At 44.3% G+C, this 21931-nt stretch overlaps 1 protein-coding gene across 1 annotated transcript in view; it reads left to right on the forward strand.

The window, feature by feature from the left end:
* Positions 1–18011, forward strand: part of OBSCN (obscurin, cytoskeletal calmodulin and titin-interacting RhoGEF) — a 183000-nt gene extending 164989 nt beyond the window's left edge. The window contains 18 exon segments of the mRNA XM_030482854.1: positions 471–548; positions 695–867; positions 1414–1440; positions 1967–2119; positions 2874–2919; positions 3483–3560; positions 4441–7084; positions 7726–7848; positions 9727–9837; positions 9964–10131; positions 10585–10707; positions 12642–12812; positions 14044–14164; positions 14814–15053; positions 15687–15910; positions 16304–16379; positions 16867–17016; positions 17153–18011. Of these exon segments, the coding sequence (XP_030338714.1) occupies positions 471–548; positions 695–867; positions 1414–1440; positions 1967–2119; positions 2874–2919; positions 3483–3560; positions 4441–7084; positions 7726–7848; positions 9727–9837; positions 9964–10131; positions 10585–10707; positions 12642–12812; positions 14044–14164; positions 14814–15053; positions 15687–15910; positions 16304–16379; positions 16867–17016; positions 17153–17330 (4884 nt within the window). The 3' untranslated portion in view covers positions 17331–18011.
* Positions 18012–21931: the final 3920 nt, after the last annotated feature.

The following is a 21931-nucleotide window of genomic DNA, read 5'->3' on the forward strand; positions in this document are numbered from 1 at the left end:
TGTTCAGTCATAGTCAGATTGGATCTACATATGGTCAAAAAAACAGGTTTACAACATAGCTGTAAAATGGTAAAATGTATTTGTGTTTTAAATGTGTATGATTTACACCAAGCCAGAGCTGAGTTTGAGTTAGGTAAGTTGGACAGTTGGTAAGGGTCATTGAACTTGAGGATTTCTGTATCTGTTTTTCACATGTTTGTAGGGTTGTGGTTTTTTTAAAGTAATGATTTGTTCACATATAGAAGGTTCCAGTAGGATAACGTGTGTCACACAAGAGGCACAACTTCATTCCCCAGGTTAGGTTCACATCTTCCAACTGCAAGACTAATATAAGAATTTGATTCTAGTTTTAGAAGTATTTCTAGTTCAATTTCTCCCACTCTCATATATTTAAAATGTTGGTGGAATCAGAGACCCTCTTATTTACTATTAATGTTTAACAATTGATTAATAATTGATTCAATTTTTAGGTTAAATTGTATATCAAGCAAATTTTGGAAGGAATCAAATATCTTCATGACAACAACATCCTTCATTTGGACATTAAGGTAATATGCAATGGCAAGTCTAGCTTGTCATAATTTCTTGTTGGTCAGGGAATGGGTGTTCTTTGTTCGAGTTATTCTTACTTACAATTGAAAATATTGCCTGCTTTCAACAAAAGTTTCTCCCTTTGTTTTATTTCATTTACTAGCCACTGAATATCCTCATGGTTTATCCTGAAAGGGAAGACCTTAAGCTCTGTGACTTCGGATTTGCTCAGAAGGTCACGCCCTTTGAGCCCCAGTTCAGCAAATACGGGTCCCCAGAGTTTGTTGCTCCAGAAATTGTTACTCAATCTCCAGTGTCCAAAGCAACTGATATCTGGTAACCTCTCATCTTTCTAAAAAGCTATTGCCCTAGATAGCCTGAACATCCACTAGTTTTTAATAAGTAAATTGAGTAGGGATGCTAACACAGGAAACTGCAAGTGAACACTGAGAATCCAAAACCCACCAGGGCTCTTTAAAGCTCCTTCTGTCTATTTTATTCAATCATAATTGAACTCTGACAGCTAATTAATGCAAAGGAGCATCTTAGAGAAGATGATCTTTATTAGAGGCAGCAACTGGGGAGGATGATCCTAAAGGGCTTCCTAGAAAAAGCAAACAAACTAAAAATGGTATTTTGAGTCTTCTCCTCTATTTATGCTTTAAAAATGGAAGAGTACTTGAGAACAATTATTTTAAAAAGTTGAATGGAAAAAAAAGAAGAGTGAAAAACACAGCTTTTGGGATTTATTTTTCTTGGAAAGGAGAGGAGAAGAAGGTGATCTTAGTCTGCCAGGGTGTCTAGTGGAAGAGGGGCTGTGTGCTTCAGAAGGGTGGAGAAATAGTGACAAATACCTGACATTTTTGTTCCCTCTCTCCTCAGGGCTGTTGGAGTTATCACATATTTAAGGTAAATAAATCTTCTTGGGAAGATTCATTCAATATCCCTTTGTCAGTCAGAGCCCTCCAGTACCTTCAAGTGGGATATTTGAGTGAAGTCTGAGTCCTTCTATAGCAAAAGCAATTTATTTCATGGTTTTCTCCTTTGCTCACTCTTTCCTGGATTCCCAGGCCTTTGGTCACTGCCCCTGCTTGAAGACCTGACAGTTGCTCTCCTTGTAGTTAGTGATGAGAGTGGTGGATGAGATTCAGTCTTCCCCTTGCCTGTTTTAGCTAACGCTCTACTGTAGCTGTGCAAAATCAAAATCTTAATTCCTTATCTGTGAAACAGGGATAAATAATTCCATTAAGTGCCATGTAATGCTGGGGTGAAAGATGCTCTGTTAGTGGATGCACTGCTCACAAGCACTGCAAGACCCATGCATGGAGTCCCTCAAGCATTTTAAAGCCCCTTGTAAGCATTTGTGCTTCTGTTTGAATAGCAAATAAAAGTCTAAAGTCTGTCTCCTTTTATTTTATGTTGTTTGATAAATAAGCCTAACTTGCAAGTCTCCATTTGCTGGGGAGAACGACAGAGCAACCCTTCTAAATATCCAGAACGGGGAAATTTCATGGACCATTCCTGATTTTGTTCACTTGACTGAAGATGCAAAGGACTTTATGAAAGGGATCCTACAGCAGCACCCCAAGTGAGTGCACTTCTGTGCTTCCTGTAGCCAGTGTGCAAAGATGTTAGTGTCTCAGCAGGAAGATCTCAGCTCCTCAGAGCTGTGGTCGTTTAGAAAAGTAGAAATCTAAGTGAGATGTGGTGCGTTATGCGTTATGCTCTAACACTTTTTTATTATTCCCCATTACCCAAAGCACAACTCTGCAATTTGTGAAACTGGCCCAGTTCTGGTATGGTGATGTCCTTACTCCCTGACTCTTCCAGGCAGATGAGCTTCTGAAATGACACAGAGAAGTGGGAAGAGCAAGGACTGGTTTAGAGGGATTTATGAGAGAATTAAATAATATTAACCACATTCATTAAGTAATTTCAAGTACAAAAGGCGGCTTGAAGGCATGTTTGCAGGCACTTGTTTTTTAATTTAATTTCTATTCTGACTGCCTGCTGCCAAAGCTATTTTTGCTCTGGCCACCTAAAAAGTCAGAGTCGCTCATAGGGCTGCTCCTGACGCTCTTGAACAGGCTCCCTGCAGAGTACCATGGGGTCTTCCTGAGGATCTGTAGGGAGTCTCAGACTGAAAAAGGAGAATTGTTTCCCCTCAAGGGGAGGAAACCTTGGGTTGAAAGCCTCTGTTTGGCTTCTAGCTTTGAAACAGCAGCCGAAGGACACATACAAGTGTATGTGTGTGTCCACATGAAGTAGGCACCTTCATGAAGATCTTATGGTTGCTGTTGGAAGTGACTTGCTACTAAAATGGTGATCTTTTCTCTTATCAGAGCCCGGCCTAGTGCCTTGGACTGTCTTTCACACAAGTGGTTCATGGTAAGCTTGTCCTGGTTCCTTATTAGACTCATTAGAAATATTGAGGTTGCAAGAGACCTTTAGAAGGGTAGCCCTTAGAGCTGCTCAATATTATTTGTCAGTTCATTTTTTTCTGATGGTCTCCTACTTTCTATCCTACAGAGAAGCTCAGGCATGGCTCTCCAGAAAGAGGAGACACATTGGTGTTTACATTCCAAGATATCTTTCCTTTCAAAAGATAAAGATTACTGCTGACATAAGCCAACATAGCATGTCTGTGTAGAAAGAAAACTGGATTTGCAGAGCAAAGTTATGGTTTATATTACAATGCTTAAGAAGAAAAGCTAAAAACTAACAATAACAAGAAAAAAATTTAATGGCATGCATTGAACAGGGTTTGCTTTTATCATTAAAAAGCTGAGATTGTCTACAATTTAGTCATGAGGGGATTATAGCATTTGGTCTACTGTAACTTTCCTGAACTAAACCGCTCTGGGAGAAGGGGATCCTAAAAAAAGAAAAACTTCTCAAGAAATTCAGTCAGGATTTTTAACCAATTATTTTCCTATCATTCCACCTGGCAGCATAATCTCCCCCTCGAAGCAGCTCATTTCATTAATACAAAGCAGCTCAAGTTCATTGTGGCTCGGAGCAAGTGGCAGGTGAGTTGGCCTTTATCTATGCTGGTTCTTTTTAGTTATATATATTTTTAATTATATTTGTATTTTTAAAGTCTATCATGCCAGGACAGTGCTCACAGCAGAGATCTCAGCTTGGCTATGAAGGGGGAATAAGCCCAGGAGAGAGCAGTCAATGGATGTGACAGAAATAAATTATCCAGGCTTTTAATGCCTGGAAATCACCTGATCTCATGCAGGTGCTTGTAAGATGCATGGTTATGTCTAAGTTAGGTACCCTCAGCCACCTTTGCAATTGGTACTGAATTACAGACAGGTCCCAAGAAGACTCCTCTTTTCCTGCAGTTCTCTAAAATAATCAGAATGATTGCCTTCTGAAGATGCCTGTTTCTCTCTGTTGGCAGTAAGGGGAGGCCAGCTGCTCAACTATAACTGAGATGTCTTGCATGGCAGAAGGTAGAGCAGACGAATATTACCTCACGCAGTATGGTAGGTCTTCTGTTGGCCTAAGTCACTGCAGGTTGTACTGCAGTCAATGGATTTAAGGCCATTTACTCTAGCTAGGCTCTCATCTGAAGTGTTCCTTTAAAAACACTTTTCCATCTGCTTTGAGTGGCCAGATTGTCTTTGAAAACCTCATGCAGGATCCTGCTTCCCTGTTCACAACAGCAAGTATGTCCCCTGAAGTCAGTATAGTTTCACCTCTGTGAATGAGAGAAGAAGAAGACTTGGACAGCAGTGAGGCTTGGATTGATGATATGTACAAAAGGGTGTACAAGGCAATGTGTTATTAAGCTAGCATGTGTGGTATTTAACAGTGCAGAAGTTCCATTTGGTATGCTTGCTTTACCATATTCCCACCACATTTCCATTTGATTGTGCTGTATTTTGTTTTGCTTTTCAGCGGTCTCTGATGTGCTATAAGTCCATACTGGTAATGCGGTCTATCCCAGAAATCCTAGAAAGGACTCATGAGAACACCTCCCTGGCCATCTCCCGACATCTTATTGAAGAAAGCACTTCATCCAGTACCAGCGGCTCCTCTTCAGACAACGAAAATTCCAATTTCCCCAAGAAGAGGCACTTTGGCTCTACACCCGAACTCCACTTGTCCATACTTGATTCACCAAGCCACCAGGAGCCTCCAAAACACGCAAGTGAAGAGAAGCACTCCAAGATCTCAGTCCCTCCAGTAAAACCCATAAGGAGGAAGTATGCTTCAATGAAATCTGAGGTGGGGGAAAAATCACCTACAGAAAGCAAAGAGCTCATGGCAAGTATCTTAAAGGAGAAAGAGGAGGGGCTCCATCCTGGACTTCAAGATGAAAGAGCCGAGCAGTCCCAAAGAAGTGGTGCTACTGAGCCTTCATCAGAGAGGACTTCCACAGAAAGCACTTTGCCTCTGTGTCAGAAAGAAAAAACAGATGTATTTTTACCTGACAAGGACAGAGTTGAAAAAGCTGAGGATGGGACAGAAAAGCCACCTGTCTGTGTTCCTAGACAGAGTGTCATTAAAAGCACTTTCTACAGCCAAGCAGCTGAGCTACCTGCAAGGGGGCCTTCCTCACCAGGCAGGGAGTTCAGGAGGCACCTGGACAGAGCCAGAAGGACTTTCCAGAAGGCTGGATATTCAAAGGTGCCCCTCAGTGGTCTCCGTGAACCCCTTCTAGAGCAGTTCGAACTGGAAGAAGAAGAAGAAGGAAAGTCTGATTATGGAGGTGATCACAGGGAAAATCTGCTTGGTTCCTTGACCAAATCAGCTTCATTTGATACTGCAAGGAAACCACCGCATCCTGCCATTGCTGGTGCTAGCCGAAGCCGTTCCCTGGATGACTACAGGCTGAGAGCCTCAAGATCAGTGAGGGAAGAAGATATTTTGGAAGAAGACTGTGATGTATTGTCACAGGAAAGTTGCCCTGCAGGCAGTGGCCACTGCCACATTTCTGCAGGGCCTGGCAAGGGATATTCTGTAGACACTTCAAAGCAAGAGGACTTAAAGAGAGTGAGCAAGGATTGTTCAGAAGAGAAGCCCCCCCCTTCCACACAGTGTGAGGGTAATGGGTGTCCAACAGGTTTTGTGCAACAGCTAGAGAGATTTCCAGTGTCACCTCATAGGAGTGAGAATAGGAAACCTTTACTGAAGAAGTCAAAAGCTACTTATATTGAGGCAGAAATTGATGATTTGGAAGGCAAAAGCCCCATTCTAACTGCCCAGCGCTCAGATGTAGCTGCATCATCAGCTCAAAAACATGAAAGCATGGAGAGTGAACATCAGGTGTCCAAGCAGCACCAGGCCTTGTATCGCAGTGGCAAGGTTTCTGATGATCTGGAAGGTGAGCCTCCAGGAGTCTTAACTGCTTCTCAAACACAAGTTGCTCCAGCTTCAGTCTGTGAGCTAGAATATAAGGAATACCCAAAGGTTCACGGTGAGGGTAGAAGTGTCGCCTTAGAAGGTGGAAGCTGTGACACTGGAAAGACTGTCTCACCATCGCTCCACAGGGATCAAAGTCAGGAGCTCTCACATCACAGATCGTCTTTTTACAGTGATGAGGAGTCTGCTGCTCTGGAGGGCTTAGTGGATGAGATGATTTCCCTCTCTGAAGAGATGAACGTTTGGGCAGATTCAGTTTCTGGCGAGGAGGAAAACAGAAAGCACATCTCTCCTCCCACAGAAATGGTCTACCAAGGTAGTCAAAGCCAAGCACCCACAGAAACTTCCTTCCCTTCTGTACAAGGGAGTAAAAGAGGAGAAGTATCTGAGCTGTACCTTGCAGAACCCTATCCTGTCATGGGTGAGGAGTCAGTGGCACTGGAAGGGCAGGGAGCACAGATGGTTCCTCATGAATGTGAGCATCTGGAGGACTTGGCATTTGAGAGCGCCACTTCTAGCCAAGCAAGTGTTTCCTCAACGGATAGCTTGGACACTGGAAAAAGACACAGTCAAGTGTCAGTGATCCAGGACACTGTTAAACATCCAGAAGTTTCTTTAGTGAAAATCAAAGACCTGTCAGACGAAACACCCAGCCTTGGCAGTGGAACTCCGAAATTTGACATATCAGAGGTAGAGCCTGCCTATTTGAATTTCTCTGACTTGTATGACATTGTCTATTTTCCATTTGAATTTATGAACTATAGGAAGGCTCCACCCAAACCAACTGGTAGACGGTTTATACCTTTTGGTGAAAGGGCAAGGTCCCCTCCTGCAGGACATTTGCATAAGGATAAAAGACTGTGCATCAGAGAACAGGCAGAGGACAAGAACAGGAAGAACCATTTGGAAATATGTGAGGATTCAAAGGCAACTAACTTCTTAGCCACAGGGAAAGGGTCACAGAGTCATAAAGAAATGTATGGCCCCCAAAAAGACTCAAGTGGTAAGCAGAAAAGCTCTGTCTACAGCAAGCCAGGACTCTTTAAGCCATATGCAAGGTCTCATTCAGTGGAGCAGTCAGTGGAGCAGAGTCTGAAGAAGAAAGTAAAAGCTTCTGTCGCCCATATTTCAAGAATCCTAAAAGGAAAGATATCTCCTGAACCAGAGGCAGGGGAAGGTAAGTATTTTACTCTTCATAGATTCCTTCATAGATGCCTTCACAGATTTGTTGCTACAACTAGGCTCTGCTAAATGTGCCTTTTCCCTTTACCTCAGCATATCTGAGGCTGTGGTTAGACTGTGATTACAAAACTGGCAGTTGCAGGTTATGAAATCAGAGGTCTTCAGCTCCACCACTAGCTGCCTGTTACTGGCTCACTTCAGTGCAGAGTCAGCTGGGTTAATCTGCTGATGGAAGTGGCTTAAATTCCCCTGTCTGAGTTTGTACAAAAGCAGATCAGGGCTGGATGGTGCTTTCCTTGCTGCAGTTTCTTCTGCAGTTATCATCTGACCATGGTAAATCTTTAAAGCTAAAGTTCCTGGGAGAAGTCGGTGAGGTCACCCTGGCTACCTAAGTTGATGTCACTGGACTACAGAATCTCCTTTCTTCTCTGCCACCCCTAGATATGTGCTGTTGTTTTGGGACATCATTCTGTTTGTAACAGCTGTCACAGCCTTCTCTGTCGACTGAGAGCTTGTTAATAAGGAAACCTGTGACTTCTGAGCTGTTTATGTGTTAACAGCAGAACTGCGTGCTCTAAATGGATACCCCAGGGAGAAGGATGGCCTTGAATGACTTCTCATCCTTTCTCAAAACAGAGTTTGGTGAGCTGGGAAGTGAGGCAGTAGAAAAAGAGCTGTTAACAGGGGCTGAAGGATCCCTGAAGAGGAAATCAGCACTCTCTTCATTCAAGTTACCAAGCCTCATGCCAAAGGAGAAAGGTATTGCTATTACATAAGTCATCAGTTAGTTTTACCATGAAGTATCAGTAATGAACATGACAGTGCCGCGTGAGGCCAGTTTCTAAGGATGGATCTGCAATGACTGTCTGGACATGACCTGGACCAACTCATACGATATGAGCCAGCCTCCTACATTTACATCATAACTATGTCCTTGTTAAAACTGCCTTGTCTTGCCATTGCTTGCAAATTGGAGTCATCCTAGGAAGCCACTGCAAAGTAATAAAATCTATGTGTAAGCTAGAAAGAGAATAAATGGAGTATTCAAGGGTGGGATGGCAGATCCAGGGAACTGTGAATTCCTATGCTCCGGTCCTGTGTCCGTGTGTAATGGCCAGACAAGCTACTGCAGATCTATAAAATGAAAAACACTGAGGCAGGCAGAAACAGCATGTCAGCAAAGCTGAACTTGTTTTTGCCCAGACACGTTTTCCCTGGACTCTAGCAGGAACATTTTCTGAGGTCAGGTTAATGCCCCAGTATTCAGCAGAGCCCAGCCAAGCACTACAAAGGGCACGTGGGCTCCCAGACACTGTGGAGAAAAAACCCTGGACAAACACAGAAAACTTGAACTTCCCATTTCGCCTGGAGTCAGCAGCAGATTTGGTGCATTATGGGCTTTTTCCTCCTTCTGTATCCATCTTTTATGTCTTCTTGTCTCTTTGTTTTGGTTTGATCTGACCTCCTTGTCCTTGAAATACTATCATTTAGTTTTGCCCCCACATTTAAGCTGGGCAAGAAGAAAGCTCTTGCTGTGACATGCTCACTCTCTCCTCTGAGCTGTTCTGCTTGCCTTAGATGTACCAGCAGGACTGGGAAATCATAAAATCCTAGAATGGTTTAGGTTGGAAGGAACCTTAAAGCTCATCCAGTTCCAAACCCCTGCCACAGGCGGGGACACCTTCCACTAGACCAGGTTGCTCCAAGCCTTGTCCAACCTGGCCTTGAACGCTGCCAGGGATGGGCAGCCACAGCTTCTCTGGGCAACCTGTGCCAGGGCCTCACCACCCTCACAGGGAAGAGCTTCTTCCTCAGATCTCATCTAAATCTCCCCTCTGTCAGTTTAAAGCCATTACTCCTTGTCCTACCCCAACATACCCTGGTAGAAAGTCCTTCTTCTACTTTCTTGTAGGCCCTGGAGCCTTCTCTTCTCCAGGCTGAACAAATATTTCATATCTCCCATCTAGCAGCCAGGTGTCCCAAATTTATTGCTAGAAATAAATAGAAATACTCAGAGGGAAACATCATAGAATCATAGAATGGTTTGGGTTGGAAAGGTCCATTAAGATCAAATGTCAGCTAACACTATAAAATGTCTAACTTACAGGACTTCTAAAGCTGAAGCTAGCTGTATATCTTCACTCCTTGTTCAGTCATACTCAGATTGGATCTACATATGGTCAAGAAATCAGGAAAGAAGTTCTTCCTAATATCTAATCTAAATCTCTCCTCTGTCAGTTTAAAGCCATTCCCCCTTGTCCTGTCCCTACCCATCCTTGTCAAAAGCCCCTCTCCAGATTTCTTTTCAGCCCCCTTTAGGTACTGGAAGGAGCTCTAAGGTCTCCCTGGAGCCTTTTCTTCTCCAGGCTGAATGCAAATACTCCCCATGGACCTCCAAGATCCTTCTGGGTTATTGTGTATGAGCAGTCCTACTGCATCCATGGGGCTGAACAGGGCTCCTACACCTGTGTGCCCAATGCCCAGGGGATTCTCCAACTGCTGGTCAATGGAATGTCAGAACTTTAACCAAAAATGTTCTTGAGCCAATTAAAAATGCTTTCTGATGTCCTGTGTGCATTTATTCTTCACATAGCCCTCCTGACCACTCTGAATTGCTGCTTTTCCTCTTTTTTGCAGCACCACTGTTCATTGAGGAGCTCATGGATCAGGCTGCTGCCGTCGGACAGTGCGTGACGCTGTCGTGCCGGACTGCAGCTCACTCCCCCCTGCACATCGACTGGTTCAGAGGTGATGTTGGCATCCCTCTAGGGAGTCCTTTACCTCAGGAACAAGGGTTTAGACAGGCAGGAAGGGATTTAGACACCTTAGTATAAATTTGCAGGGTACTTATCTCTCCTATCTTCTGCTTTTCAGATGGGACACCTGTCCAAAGCAGCAGCCGGATCCTCATCTCAAGTACTCTCAAAAACTTCCAGCTGTTAACTGTTCTCTCTGTTAGTGCTGATGATTTTGGCGTTTACACCTGTGTGGCCACAAACTCCCTAGGCTCAGCATCCACCTCCTGCATCATAAGAAAAGCAGGTAAGAGAAGTAGTACCTACAGAAAAGGTATTACAAGTACTTCTGTTGAAAAATGTGACCTGTAAATACCTGTGAGGTGAGATTTCTGCAGATAGATTCAAAGGACAATCCCTCCCTTGTCTGCTCTAGTTTACAGCCCTTGCTGTGTTGGTAGCATAGCACATTTTGCAGGGTTCTTTTCCTCCTCTGTTTAGTCTCTCTTCTGGATTCACAGACACTCCAGTAACCATGTGGTTCTAGAATCAAACTTCAAAATCTTAATGCAGAGTTTAAATTAGGCACGGTTAAGTTGTTGCTCCACCAGGTGTGTGTACACATATATATATTTAAATATATATATGTTATACATATATATATAAAGAATATCCGTAACTGAGAAATGCTGGGCAGGAGCTATGTATCACAGCAGTGCTATTGCTAACAGTCACTGGGTTTTGTGTCTCCTCTCAATAGAGGTTCCTCCCAGCCCTCCACCCCCTGACATTGTGGAGGTCTACAAGGATGGAGTGCAGATGGTCTGGAGACCTGTGGAAATGAATACCCCCGTCCATTACAGTGTCCAGTGCAAGAGCGAAGGTAAAGTGGAGTGCTGCCCTTATGCCTTACGCAGAGAATATCTCGATTTGTGTGCTCTCTTCCCCAGCCTGATTTTAGCCCCATAGTTTAGAGTTAGGGATGAAATTAATACAACCATCCTTTAGCCATCTAGAAGTTAGATGTCATGCTGGCTAAGTCAGCAAAGCCATTGTGTAAGTACACATTTGTGTGAATCAAACTAGGTCACATGGAAGCTATGACCAAAAAGTGAATGGCTACAGAAGAATATGCGTGGCTGGAGCCAGATTCACAGTCCCGACTAATCCTCCCCAATTACAGTTCTGTCAATGTTATACACTAATGATGCCCAGCAACAACAATCAGCAGATAATATCATCCTATACCCAGGCTTTCTGTACGGTCTGTGGAGAAAGAAGGTCTATTAGAAGGGCAACTCATTCTATGCTAAACAGCCATGCTTTCTTCTTGCATTGATTATACAGGAAGGAAACTTGAGGCAAACAGGTAGGACAAGATAACAAAAGTTTGACAAAACTTTATCATTCCTCTGATGCTCTCTTCCAAGATTTGGTCCAGAGCCTGATGAATTCAGTGGATGTTTTCTTGTTTAACTCCATAAACTTTGAATCAAATCCCCAAGCCTGTTCCATCTTTCCTGGAGCAGCTTTTGCTGTTGTTACTATTACGAATGCAATGTCGAATAGTAATTTCTCCTGCAGTCACACATACCTAGCCCTTTGGATTCAACTACTCCATGTTCCTTCTTTTAATTCTCGAAACATACAGGCACTCCTTTCTGGATTAGCATGAGCATGGGCAGCAGCTTTCTGCCTTTTCATTCTGGAGCTGGTGTCTGTTGGTTTTTCTCCAACACAGATCTCTCTATCGGTATTCCTTTTGCCACAACTGTTTGGGGAGGATACAAACACGGGTTGTTCCAATTAGGAAGAAAAACAGGAAATAGCATCTACAGTCTTTCACTGCATTCTGTGCATTTGGCAGGAACATTCAAAGTCCTGCTTTCCTGAACACAGGAGGATTAAAATAATCACAAAAAAAATCCCTTGTTTTATCCATTACTTGACAGTAGGCTTCTGCATGCTGCTTCTGCAGACACTTTTCTCTGTTACTAAGCTGTATCTGCTCCTTCTTACACATACACACACACACTGATTCAACCAGTGCCCTACAAAGGCATTGACACCTTTGTTTTGAATGACAGATTTTTGTTTGTTTGAATGAAAGGATGGATTTAATCTCAGGCAGTCTCGTGGAATCGAGTTTACCTTGAGCACAACAGCAATGGCAAAGTATGGGACAGCATCATGTGAAATGAATGATCATTAAATGTTTGCTGGTGATTTTCTACTTCACATCATATTTCCAGGAGTAATGAGTCCAGAATATACCTACAATTTCAGTTCCCTGAGAAAACATCTGAGTTTCATAAAAGCTGATTAAACCTGCCCAAGTTTTAAACACTGGGTTTGCTAGGAGGATGTTAGTGGGTAGTTCTGTCCTGAAACCCTGTACCTCATGCTTTCAATTGGATCCAAGACAAGGGCAAAGGGAAAAAAACAGTTATTTCGCTAGGCTTTTGTTTGGAGTTCTCGATGTATATTTGCATTAGAGATTGGGGGCATGAATTAGATAAACAGAAACTATACAGAAAATTTCACCATTGCTCTGAAGCAATATTGCCACACCTTGGACTGATTTCACAAAAGATGAGTTTGGCACACGTACAGCAAGCAGCACCATGCACAGAAGTTGGCCATAGCAAGTCAATTTTTCCTTCACTCTATGACTTCAGTGTTTCTCCATATTTCCAGCACATAAATAAAGCTGATGAAAAAAAACAACCAACAAAACCCAAAACCTCAACACACAGACCCCCCAGTGTGACCATCTTAAATGAGTCCTAATCTGATTTCTGTCTTTCCTTGGTTAAGATGGGGAATGGACGACTCTTGCTTCTGACATTGCTGACTGCTGCTACAAAGCCAAAAATCTCTCCAAGGGGTTTATCTACTGCTTCAGGATAGCCTGCACCAGTAAAGCAGGAATAAGCCCTTACAGTGACCCATCTGCCAAAGTGAAAATCACTGGGAAGGATCAAATGGGTAAGTTCAAATGCCAAGAAAGCACTATGTTTTCCCTACATTAAAACAATTGCATCCTTTTGGATGCGGGTCCAAAAGAGAAGAGGAAGTGAATCGAGACCAATTCCACTTGGTTCAGGGTGGTTTAGGGCTTCCTCCTCTTTGGCTTTCTTATTTAAAAGTAAATTATTTTCTAATTCTGGACACAGTTAGGGGACTATGGGTAAATATATAATAAATAATAAAATAATAACAATATGTAAATAAAAATAATACATAAATATATAATATAAATATAATAATTAAATAAAAATCTGGAAAATCTAGATTACCCACTGAAGACATACTCATTTTCTGATGTGAAATCATGAGGAAACAGGTCTGGAACAATCAATGTACTGCTAAAGGCATTGATCTATTGGTACAGAGCTGCCACTGGTGAAAGCCCTGGACCTGCTCTTTGCTATGGACTCAGTCCTAAATTCAGTAGCTGATTTACACATTCTGGTGTTTGCTACTGGGAATTCTCACCCTACTGTGATGCATTTTTCAGCTGTATTTTGTCTCTGAAGTAAAGAAAGCTGGATTTACCATTTTTTCCACCTATTTGAATACTTTGTACTATCCACATGTTTTTAAAATTAAGAACTCTATAACCCCACAGCAAATATATCCCTGTAGCAAAGGAAGCATTCTTTCTGCCAAGAAGTGGAAGGATGGTCTAACTGGAATTTCCTCCCAGTGGAGAGGATTATTCTGTAAAAATCAGTTCTCAGAGGTATTTTTAACTCACCCTAAATCCTCTGCTTTCCCAGGATTCATTAACATATCTCAATGTGTTCAGCATTTCCAAGCAGATGCTTGACTGTGCCATGGGATGCTTTCATATTTCAGGGAGCACTTGGACACAACCACATGCCAGAATGAAAGCAACAAGTTTCAGCTGCTGACTTGTTATGTGGGAAGATGAGACCCCATGGCTAAGATGTTTGCTATCATAGCACACAACATACAATCCATCTCATATAGTCGGGAGTGGTCACACCAGGGAATTACTGAGTGGACAGTCCAGAATCTGTTGCATTCAAATAGCTTTGAGTGCTGCCACTGGGAGACAACCTACAGACTTGCCTGGAGAAAGCTCTGCTGTCGTCTTTCTCATTGTTCGTAGATAGCGGAGGTGGCTTAGAGAGGGTCCAGTTTCCACATAGAGATGTTTTCCCTTGTAATCCCTGTTGCTTTTTCTCTGCAGAGCTCCATGCTGCAATGCAGAGCTTCCCATCAGCTACTATTGAAGATGAGAGTGAAATAATCGCACCATCCGAGCCTTTCCCAACCTACCAGACCTACGCCTTCCAAACGGAGATCAAAAGGTAGTGAATCCAGCTGAGCTCTTAAACAGCCAGAGCAGAATGCTGCATGTGACTGGAGTTTAGAAAAGTCACTTTTATAATTGTGCTGCTCACCTGGTGTCATGGTGTTTTGTTGAAAACACCTCCACAGTAATACATATAAACCTGAGATCGTTGGTTGAGCGATCGTCATCTTGGTTTGGTAGGTGTGAATTTTCTGGGAGAGCAAAAGGGTCTGTTCTGAGCACTATGTTCTGGGCAGCACCAGATATTATGAAGTAAGCCCAGGGCTATCAACAGATCCTCTTCTTGCTTCATCAATCTTTGCTGCCACCAATTTCAGACATAGGGTTGGGATTCAACTTTCTCTGCCTAGAAGATAGGCACCAACTTCCATTGTCAGCAGTGGGTAGTTCTCTTGCTTGAGACAGGATGAGCCACCTTATCTCTCTCCAAAGGAGATAAGTTCTCACTGCTGCAATTGAAAGTGACCGTACAATTTAGAGTCTCAGGAGGATGTGCAAACTGTGACAATAGATGCAATAACTGCACATTGTGCACGGATGAAAAACACAGTAGGAGATCCTGGTGGTTTTAATGAACAGGAGCTCCTGGCTCTCCCAGGAGTAGCGGAGAAGCCTAACTTGCCTTTGATGTTCCTTTGTACCAGGGGGCGTTTCAGCATCGTCCGACAATGCAGGGAAAAAGAAAGCGGCAAGACTTTAGCTGCTAAAATTATCCCTTACTGGCAAGAGGACAAGCAGAATGTGCTCCTGGAGTACCAAGTCCTGAGGAAGCTTCATCATACAAACATTGCTCAGCTGAAGGGAGCCTACATCAGCCCACGGCACTTAGTGTTGATCCAGGAGATGTGTGTGGGACCAGAGCTACTCCACTCTTTGGCATTACGGTAATAACACGTGAATGGAAGAGGTTTCCAGTTAGGGCTGGTGTAGGGAGCAAAATGCCTATTGCTTTCCCCTGATAAACTGGATCATCTCTCTCCATCTGTTACAATGTGCTGTCATCACACATAGGATTTGTGATGCAGTTGTTCTTGAGACAAAAATCACTTCAGCTCCTTGTTAGGTTGGGGTAGGGGACAATTCAGGGCCACCCAGTTGAGATGTTGAAAGCAGTTTATTGTAGTTGATATGTACCCCCATCTCCCATCACATGTAGCTCAGGAAGCCTCATTTCTCCTCTGAATTGTTTCTCACAATGGCAGAAAATGGATCTGTTGAAATCCTCTGACTAAGGAGAAGGGATGATAAGCATCAAATCTGCATTTTGATTTCTGCACAACCATCGCATTCTCTGTCATACAGCTCTACAACCTCCTGGACTTGCATCTGTAAACCTGACTCACAGTATGGACTGGCCTCTCCATATACAATAGATCTGCTAAATTGAGTTGTTTCTTCTTGACTCTCAAGGACCTCATAGGATTACACATCCAGGGGAGGATGACAGTGGGTTTAGAATGGCACTCTTTGGCATGCAGATAGGACACCTCTACTTTCTATTCCTTTTCTTCTACCAGGACATCATACTCAGAAGTGGAGGTCCGAGATTACCTGTGGCAGATCCTCAGTGCCATTGAGTACCTCCATGCACACAGCATCCTACATTTGGATCTCAGGTCTGAAAACATGATCATCACTGAGCCCAACCTGCTGAAACTCCTGGATTTTGGCAATGCACAGTTCTACACACAAGACAAAGTTATTACCATGGACAAGTGCATGGATTATGTTGAAACCATGGGTGAGTTCAATCACCTCAACCCTGGCCTCGTATTATCCAATCTGTGGTAAACAGAAAGGCACAGCCGTTGGTCAAGGCAACAGCTGGCCCCAGCAAGCAGTCTTCCATGTACTGCCCTCTGTAACTGTGTGATTTTGCAGGAGCAGCTTGGGGTGATAGCCCTAGCAGCTAGAAGTCATGGCTGGCATATATGTGCCCAGAGCTCAGGGTATAGTATTACTGCCATTTGGTCTGATGTTCATTGAGGTCATTCACCTTAACCAGCTCACTAGTGCTAGAAGCTTTTTCTTCTTCACTCTTGGGAAAGTAACGAAGCATAAAAGTACCTACTGCTTTTGTGTTGGTCTGAGTGCATTGGAGGGGAGCTTGGCTCACACCAGTTTGCTTTTCTAGCTCCAGAACTGCTGACAGAGCAAGGAGCCCTCCCACAAACTGATATCTGGTCCGTTGGAATCACAGCCTTCATCATGTAAGTCAGTCTGTCCTTCCCTACCCTACTAGTGGCTTTAAAAGCACATTTTGAGAGTCATCAACCAAGGGAGATGCATTGACTCAGAGAGTTAACCTCAGTTGTGTCCCCCGTCCTTGGCAATGCTGCAGAAGGCTGTGTGGTGGAGGGTATGGAGCTGGCTGCACCATACAAGGATCCCCAGCCCCAGAGATGTCTCTGCTTAGAGTAAGGAGGAAGTTTTACAAGACCGCAGCTGCTGGTGTTCCTCATCAGCCTCATCTGAAAAGCCCTGACTTTGGCAAGAAAATTCAAATCACACCAAGTGGAAAAGCAGCCAAAGTCATGAAACTCACTGAAGCACAGTAGCATTTGGGGGTTTGTTTTCCCATATGATATTTCTGTGCATCGTTGTGACCCCCCTCTCACTGCTGGGTGGGAATTCCTGGGAGAAGGAACATCCTGAGTGATGCCCTTCATGCTGATCAACTCTCTTCTTTTGGGGCAGGCTGAGTGCCAACTACCCTGTCAGCTCCGACGCAGCCTGCGAGTTTCTGAGAATGGCCAGGAAGGGTAAAGTGAAGCTCACGCGGTGCTATGCGGGTCTCTCTGGGGGAGCAGTGTCCTTCCTCCAGAGCACGCTGTGTGCAAACCCCTGGTAAGATGGTGTCTGTTCTCCCAACAGCACAGATTATGCAGCTCCAGGCTATTGTCCTTTCTTTCTCTCCATCCGCAAGAAGCCTCCGCAACCAGCACAGATCTCCAGCTGACCTCCTCACCTCTGTTTTTTCTAGGGGAAGGCCATCAGCCTCAGAGTGCCTTCAGAGCCCATGGCTCCAGGAGACAGGCTTGGACAACAGGCAGCAAGCACTGGTGACCTTCCCCACTACCAAACTGAGGAATTTCCTCACTGAACGGGAAAAGAAAAGGGGCCTGCTGTGCTCCAAGTATGGCCTCATGATTGCACAGTGATAGGGATGCGGCGACAAACGTGAATTGTCTCCCTCTCCCCTTCTGCACTTAGTCTTTGGTACCAAATAGTCCTGCCAAGTTGCTGTGCATTGCCTGAGCTGGGGTAACTACTCTCTGCGAATGAGATTTAACATAATTGAGCAAATTAATCTATATATTTGCACTGCCAAAAAGTAAGAACAGAAATACAGACTGTTAACATGGCTCAGCTGACCAACCGTAACTTGACAGTACGTGTGTCATGCTCCCTGGCATAACCAGGGAAGGTTTCTGAATGGGACTAGCCACCAGCCCCAAGCAGCTTTGCAACCCCTTCCCTGAGGTCAGAAAGACCCCATGTGCGCAAGTGGTGGGCCCTGGCTTCTGTCTCTGGCCTCAGACGAGATAACGCTTCCAGATGTGGCTCATGCCACTGCAGCAAGGTCTGAGTGACTGGTGCGTTTCTCACCTGCCTCCAATCCAAAAGAATTCAATGACCAGTTATGAAGGGAAAACAGGGAAGAGTGAAGCACTTTTGGGGAGCTAACATTAAGACAGCAATGTGTTTTCAGGCTTTGGATGTAGACATACAACTACATAAAGCCCTGAGCAACATGGCCTGAGCTGACAGCTTACCTTGCTTTGAGCAGAAGGTTGGTCTAGAGACCTCCTGAGCTCTCTCCCAACCTGACTTGTCCCATGATCCTATGTCTTTGTCAAGTTCCAGACACAAGGCTGCAGTGGCAGGACTCTGCTAGCATCCATCAGCAGCCAGGCTCAGCATATCACTTACCTGGCCAAGTTCTCCACCATGCCATGGGCCTGACCCACGATTAAGCATGGGGCTAGAGGGCTCTTCTAGCTGTGGAACAACAAGAGGCTGCAAAGGAGGGTGGTGTGTTATGTGTGCGACAGTGGTACCACAGAGGAGATTTTAACCAGGGCTTTTTGTATTCTAGTAGGAAACTCTTTCCTGCCCAAGTCACAAGAAAGAAGCAGTGACGCTCTCTGTGAAAGCAGCCTTGTATCTTGACTGTAGCACAAGATGTCTATGGGGAGGGTAAGAGCAATCAGATTTCCAGTAATGGTAAATTGCTCATCCTACTCCTGCAAGAGGCCATAGCTTGCTTAGCTTTGAGAAGAGTTACTGTTCTCCCTGGGGCCCAAGTTGACCCTCTGAATGTCACTCCACTTGTGCAGCCCAGCTTCTGCTCTCCTAGAGCCCAGCCCACTGCTCAGTGAGATGTGTGGCTCCATGGGGGTTCACCAGCTCTTTATGGGCACCTGCACTGTCATGTCTGCAGAGCTGACCAAGCTCCTCAAAGATTTCAAGGCTTGAAACACCACAAAACTTAGTCTGAGGGGCATGTATTTGAAGTCTTCCATTAGACCTAGATGACAGAGTTGTCCATCACATAGGATATCACAGTAACCTCTCACCTGTCTATCTCTCCATCAATTATCTTTAAAATGTGTTAAAGAACAAACTTACAGAAACAACTCTTGAAGAAACCAAGCTGTAACTTGGTGTATGGGCATCTCATGTTCCCTATGGCCAGGATGCACTGGAGCATTTAGTTGTATGGCTTACCCCATAAGCAGGGCTGAAACAGGCTTGCAGAGAACGCCTTATCCAAGCACACCCAAGCTGTCAGGCAATGGTGTGAGTGGTTCATTGCACCCTTGCTTTGCTCCCCACCAAAAACACTCCCCCCATTCTGCCTGGCTTCACTGTGTTTGTATACCATGCCCTGCCTGTCACGGGGTATTTCCGCATATGCTGTGACTTGTGGAAATAACTTGGCCACCAGACAGTAAAGGCAGCACACGCAATAGTGGCAACGATCTCGCTATATGCAGATGCTGTAGCACTAAGAGACTTTGCCAATTTGAAGCCAGGCTACTCTTCTCTGGGGACTGCAGAGGCATATCTACCAGGAGATGTGGCAGCAGTGTCACTGGCAAATGCTGCGTGGTTTAATTCTTTAAAAAAAAAAAAAAAAAGAAAAAAAAATCCTGAACTTTCATGTTCTTCTTTTTCCTTCAAATCCGCTTTCCTTTGCAATGGATGGTGTTAGCTATGTCATTGCTTTGTACTTATAACCTCAGTGTTCCTTTGAGTTTCTCTGAAGTGAATGATGTATTTATTGGTGCAGCTGAGTTTCTTCAATTTTCCTTACAAGCAGCAGTAAGTGGAGGCTTTCTCAGAGCCGCATCTGGCTGTGTTTAGAGGAACGAGAACACAGTTCCTAATGCATTACCGTTTAATACTAGAAGTGATGCCATTTAACCAGGGGTGATCTTTTCCAATATATTGTTCCAAATCTGAAGCATGCAGCATTACAATGCCTTCCCTTGCACAGTGTGCGGAGTAGCAGTTGTAACTGGGAGCAGAGGAGCTTTCATTGTGCTGTGGAGAGGAGACACCAGCTCAATACATCGAAAAGCTTTGAATGTCAAAGTAATAATTGTCTTCACTATGCACTACAGAAGAGAAAACCAGGAGTTTAGGACCAGACTCCATGCTCAGTTCTCTTGGGGGGACAGATGACTTACATGAGACACACACTGCAATGAGGTCTATCCCCCAGTAGACTTTTCAAGACCCTGTATTCCTTCCAATTTAACTTATTACAAATCCAGTAAGGTTTCTGTTGGCACAGGCTGGTTCTTTACTCTTGCTGGTACATTTTGGGATGGAAAGCTCAGTGCCAGAGGAGAACCCATCTAAACATTAAACTTCACTGCAGATTAACTCATTTGGAGCTTCCACACTCTTCCATATATGACCCAAATCAAGTGATTCTTATTTTTTCCTTTTGTTTCTCCCATTTGAGCATGTCTGAAGTCATAAAACACTCAATATTGTTTGGTTAAATAAACCATTCTAACAACGAAGTAAAACCAGATTTCTCTGCTGAATCATGGTCATAGTCATTATTTTTATATGCCTTTCCCAAGCCCAGTCCATGTTTGTGCAAGACCCATCTCTCTTCCCTCAACTCTAACCTAGGGTCCCTACAAATGATAACCACAAATATTCACTGTGCTTTAGCAGTGAACAACCTTCATGCAAACCATCCACACAAAGAATCCTCTTGCTAGAGCCTTGGAGTGAGGACATTGCTTGGGCAGGATGTCACTATGGCTCTGACCTGCTCAGCTATCCCAAGGATTCCCGGACATAGTTTGGAGCTTGCAAAGATCAAACTATTGACCACAACATGGGAAGAGCTCCATCTTAACTCTTGGTAGCAAAGAAATGAATCCACAGCTGACAAAAAAGAGGTAAGAACTGTAGAGGGGAATATGGAAATCGGGAAAAGGTGCTGGAATTGCTAATGGGAATATTAGCTGGCACAGTAAGGCTTGTGCAGTTGCAGGCAGTTTTTGTTTTCCTTGGCTCTGCCAGAGCTCCTCGGTAAGTTTTTGCCTGAATTTGCACCATAGCAAAGTCTGGGCTAGTGCCCAGTCTGCCAATACAGGATAATTTGCCCTCGACATGCAGTTACAACATAACCATGCCCTCTGCAGAACAAAACACAATCTGGATTTGATGTTTGGACACACATGCAAATGTTTGAATTTCATTCTCTGGTCTTACATAACCTCTAAAGTCCAAGGTTAGCATCAGCGTTAAAATCAACCCACTGTCATCTGCATGGTTAAGGCTGTGATTTAACTTCTGTAAGGACTGGTGTTGTCAGAACCCTGATTATTGAAGGGGAAAAAAAAAGCAACACAGAACTTGTAGAGCAAAATTTTGTCCTGCACCGGATCCAGGGGCTAAAAGAGATGTTTGGGGGCTCATAAGGTCTCAGTGGCTGTAGCCTGTAAGGGATTGAGTTGTTTTCTCATAGAATCATAGAATGGTTTGGGTTGGAAAGGACCTTAAGATCATCTAGTTCCAACCCCGCTGCCATGGGCAGGGACACCTTACACTAGACCATGCTGCCTAGCCCCTTCCCATCACCCCATCCCATTCCTTATAGCCTCCTTGGGCCTTTGCATAGGATGGGGTCTCAATTTGGAGAGCGGGTAGCACTTTTCAATAGGCATCTTCTGGGTACACTATTGACCCATGTGGCTCAAGGAGAGAGTGGAAGAGCTCACCCCTGACCAAGGCTCAAGCACTGCAACCCAGACAGCCATTCCCTCGCAGGAGGGCAGACTTGTCCTCGGCCAGCAGGCAGACTCCAAAATTTCTGGGCTTGTGCAATGATTCGGGTTAAAGCAGGGAGCTGGTTTGGTGCTGGGGGGGATCCTGCCTCAGCTGTATGTACCCTGCTCCAGCTGTGTTACAGTCGGTGGGATGAAAGCAGACACATACACAGACAGCTTTTTTATCCCCAGATACTGTCCACAAGACAGGGCTTGAAGGCACAACCTCCTGCAGCCCTGGAAAGGCAGGTGACTGCATGTATTCCCATAGATACACGAAAATGGTACTGTAGGTTATTAGCAGTTTGCAATTCCCTTCTCTCCCATGGATGTGGTAAATGAGATTGGCAAGATCTCTCTCCTTTTCTTACACATGGAATGGGAAGGAGCTGTTGCTATGTCCTTGCTCAGTACATTCCACCTCTGCTCCCTTGCGGATCTCCTCTCATACAAGAAGGGGA

Source organism: Strigops habroptila, chromosome 1 (genome assembly GCF_004027225.2).
Source record: "Strigops habroptila isolate Jane chromosome 1, bStrHab1.2.pri, whole genome shotgun sequence".
NCBI classification, from domain to species: Eukaryota; Metazoa; Chordata; class Aves; order Psittaciformes; family Psittacidae; genus Strigops; species Strigops habroptila.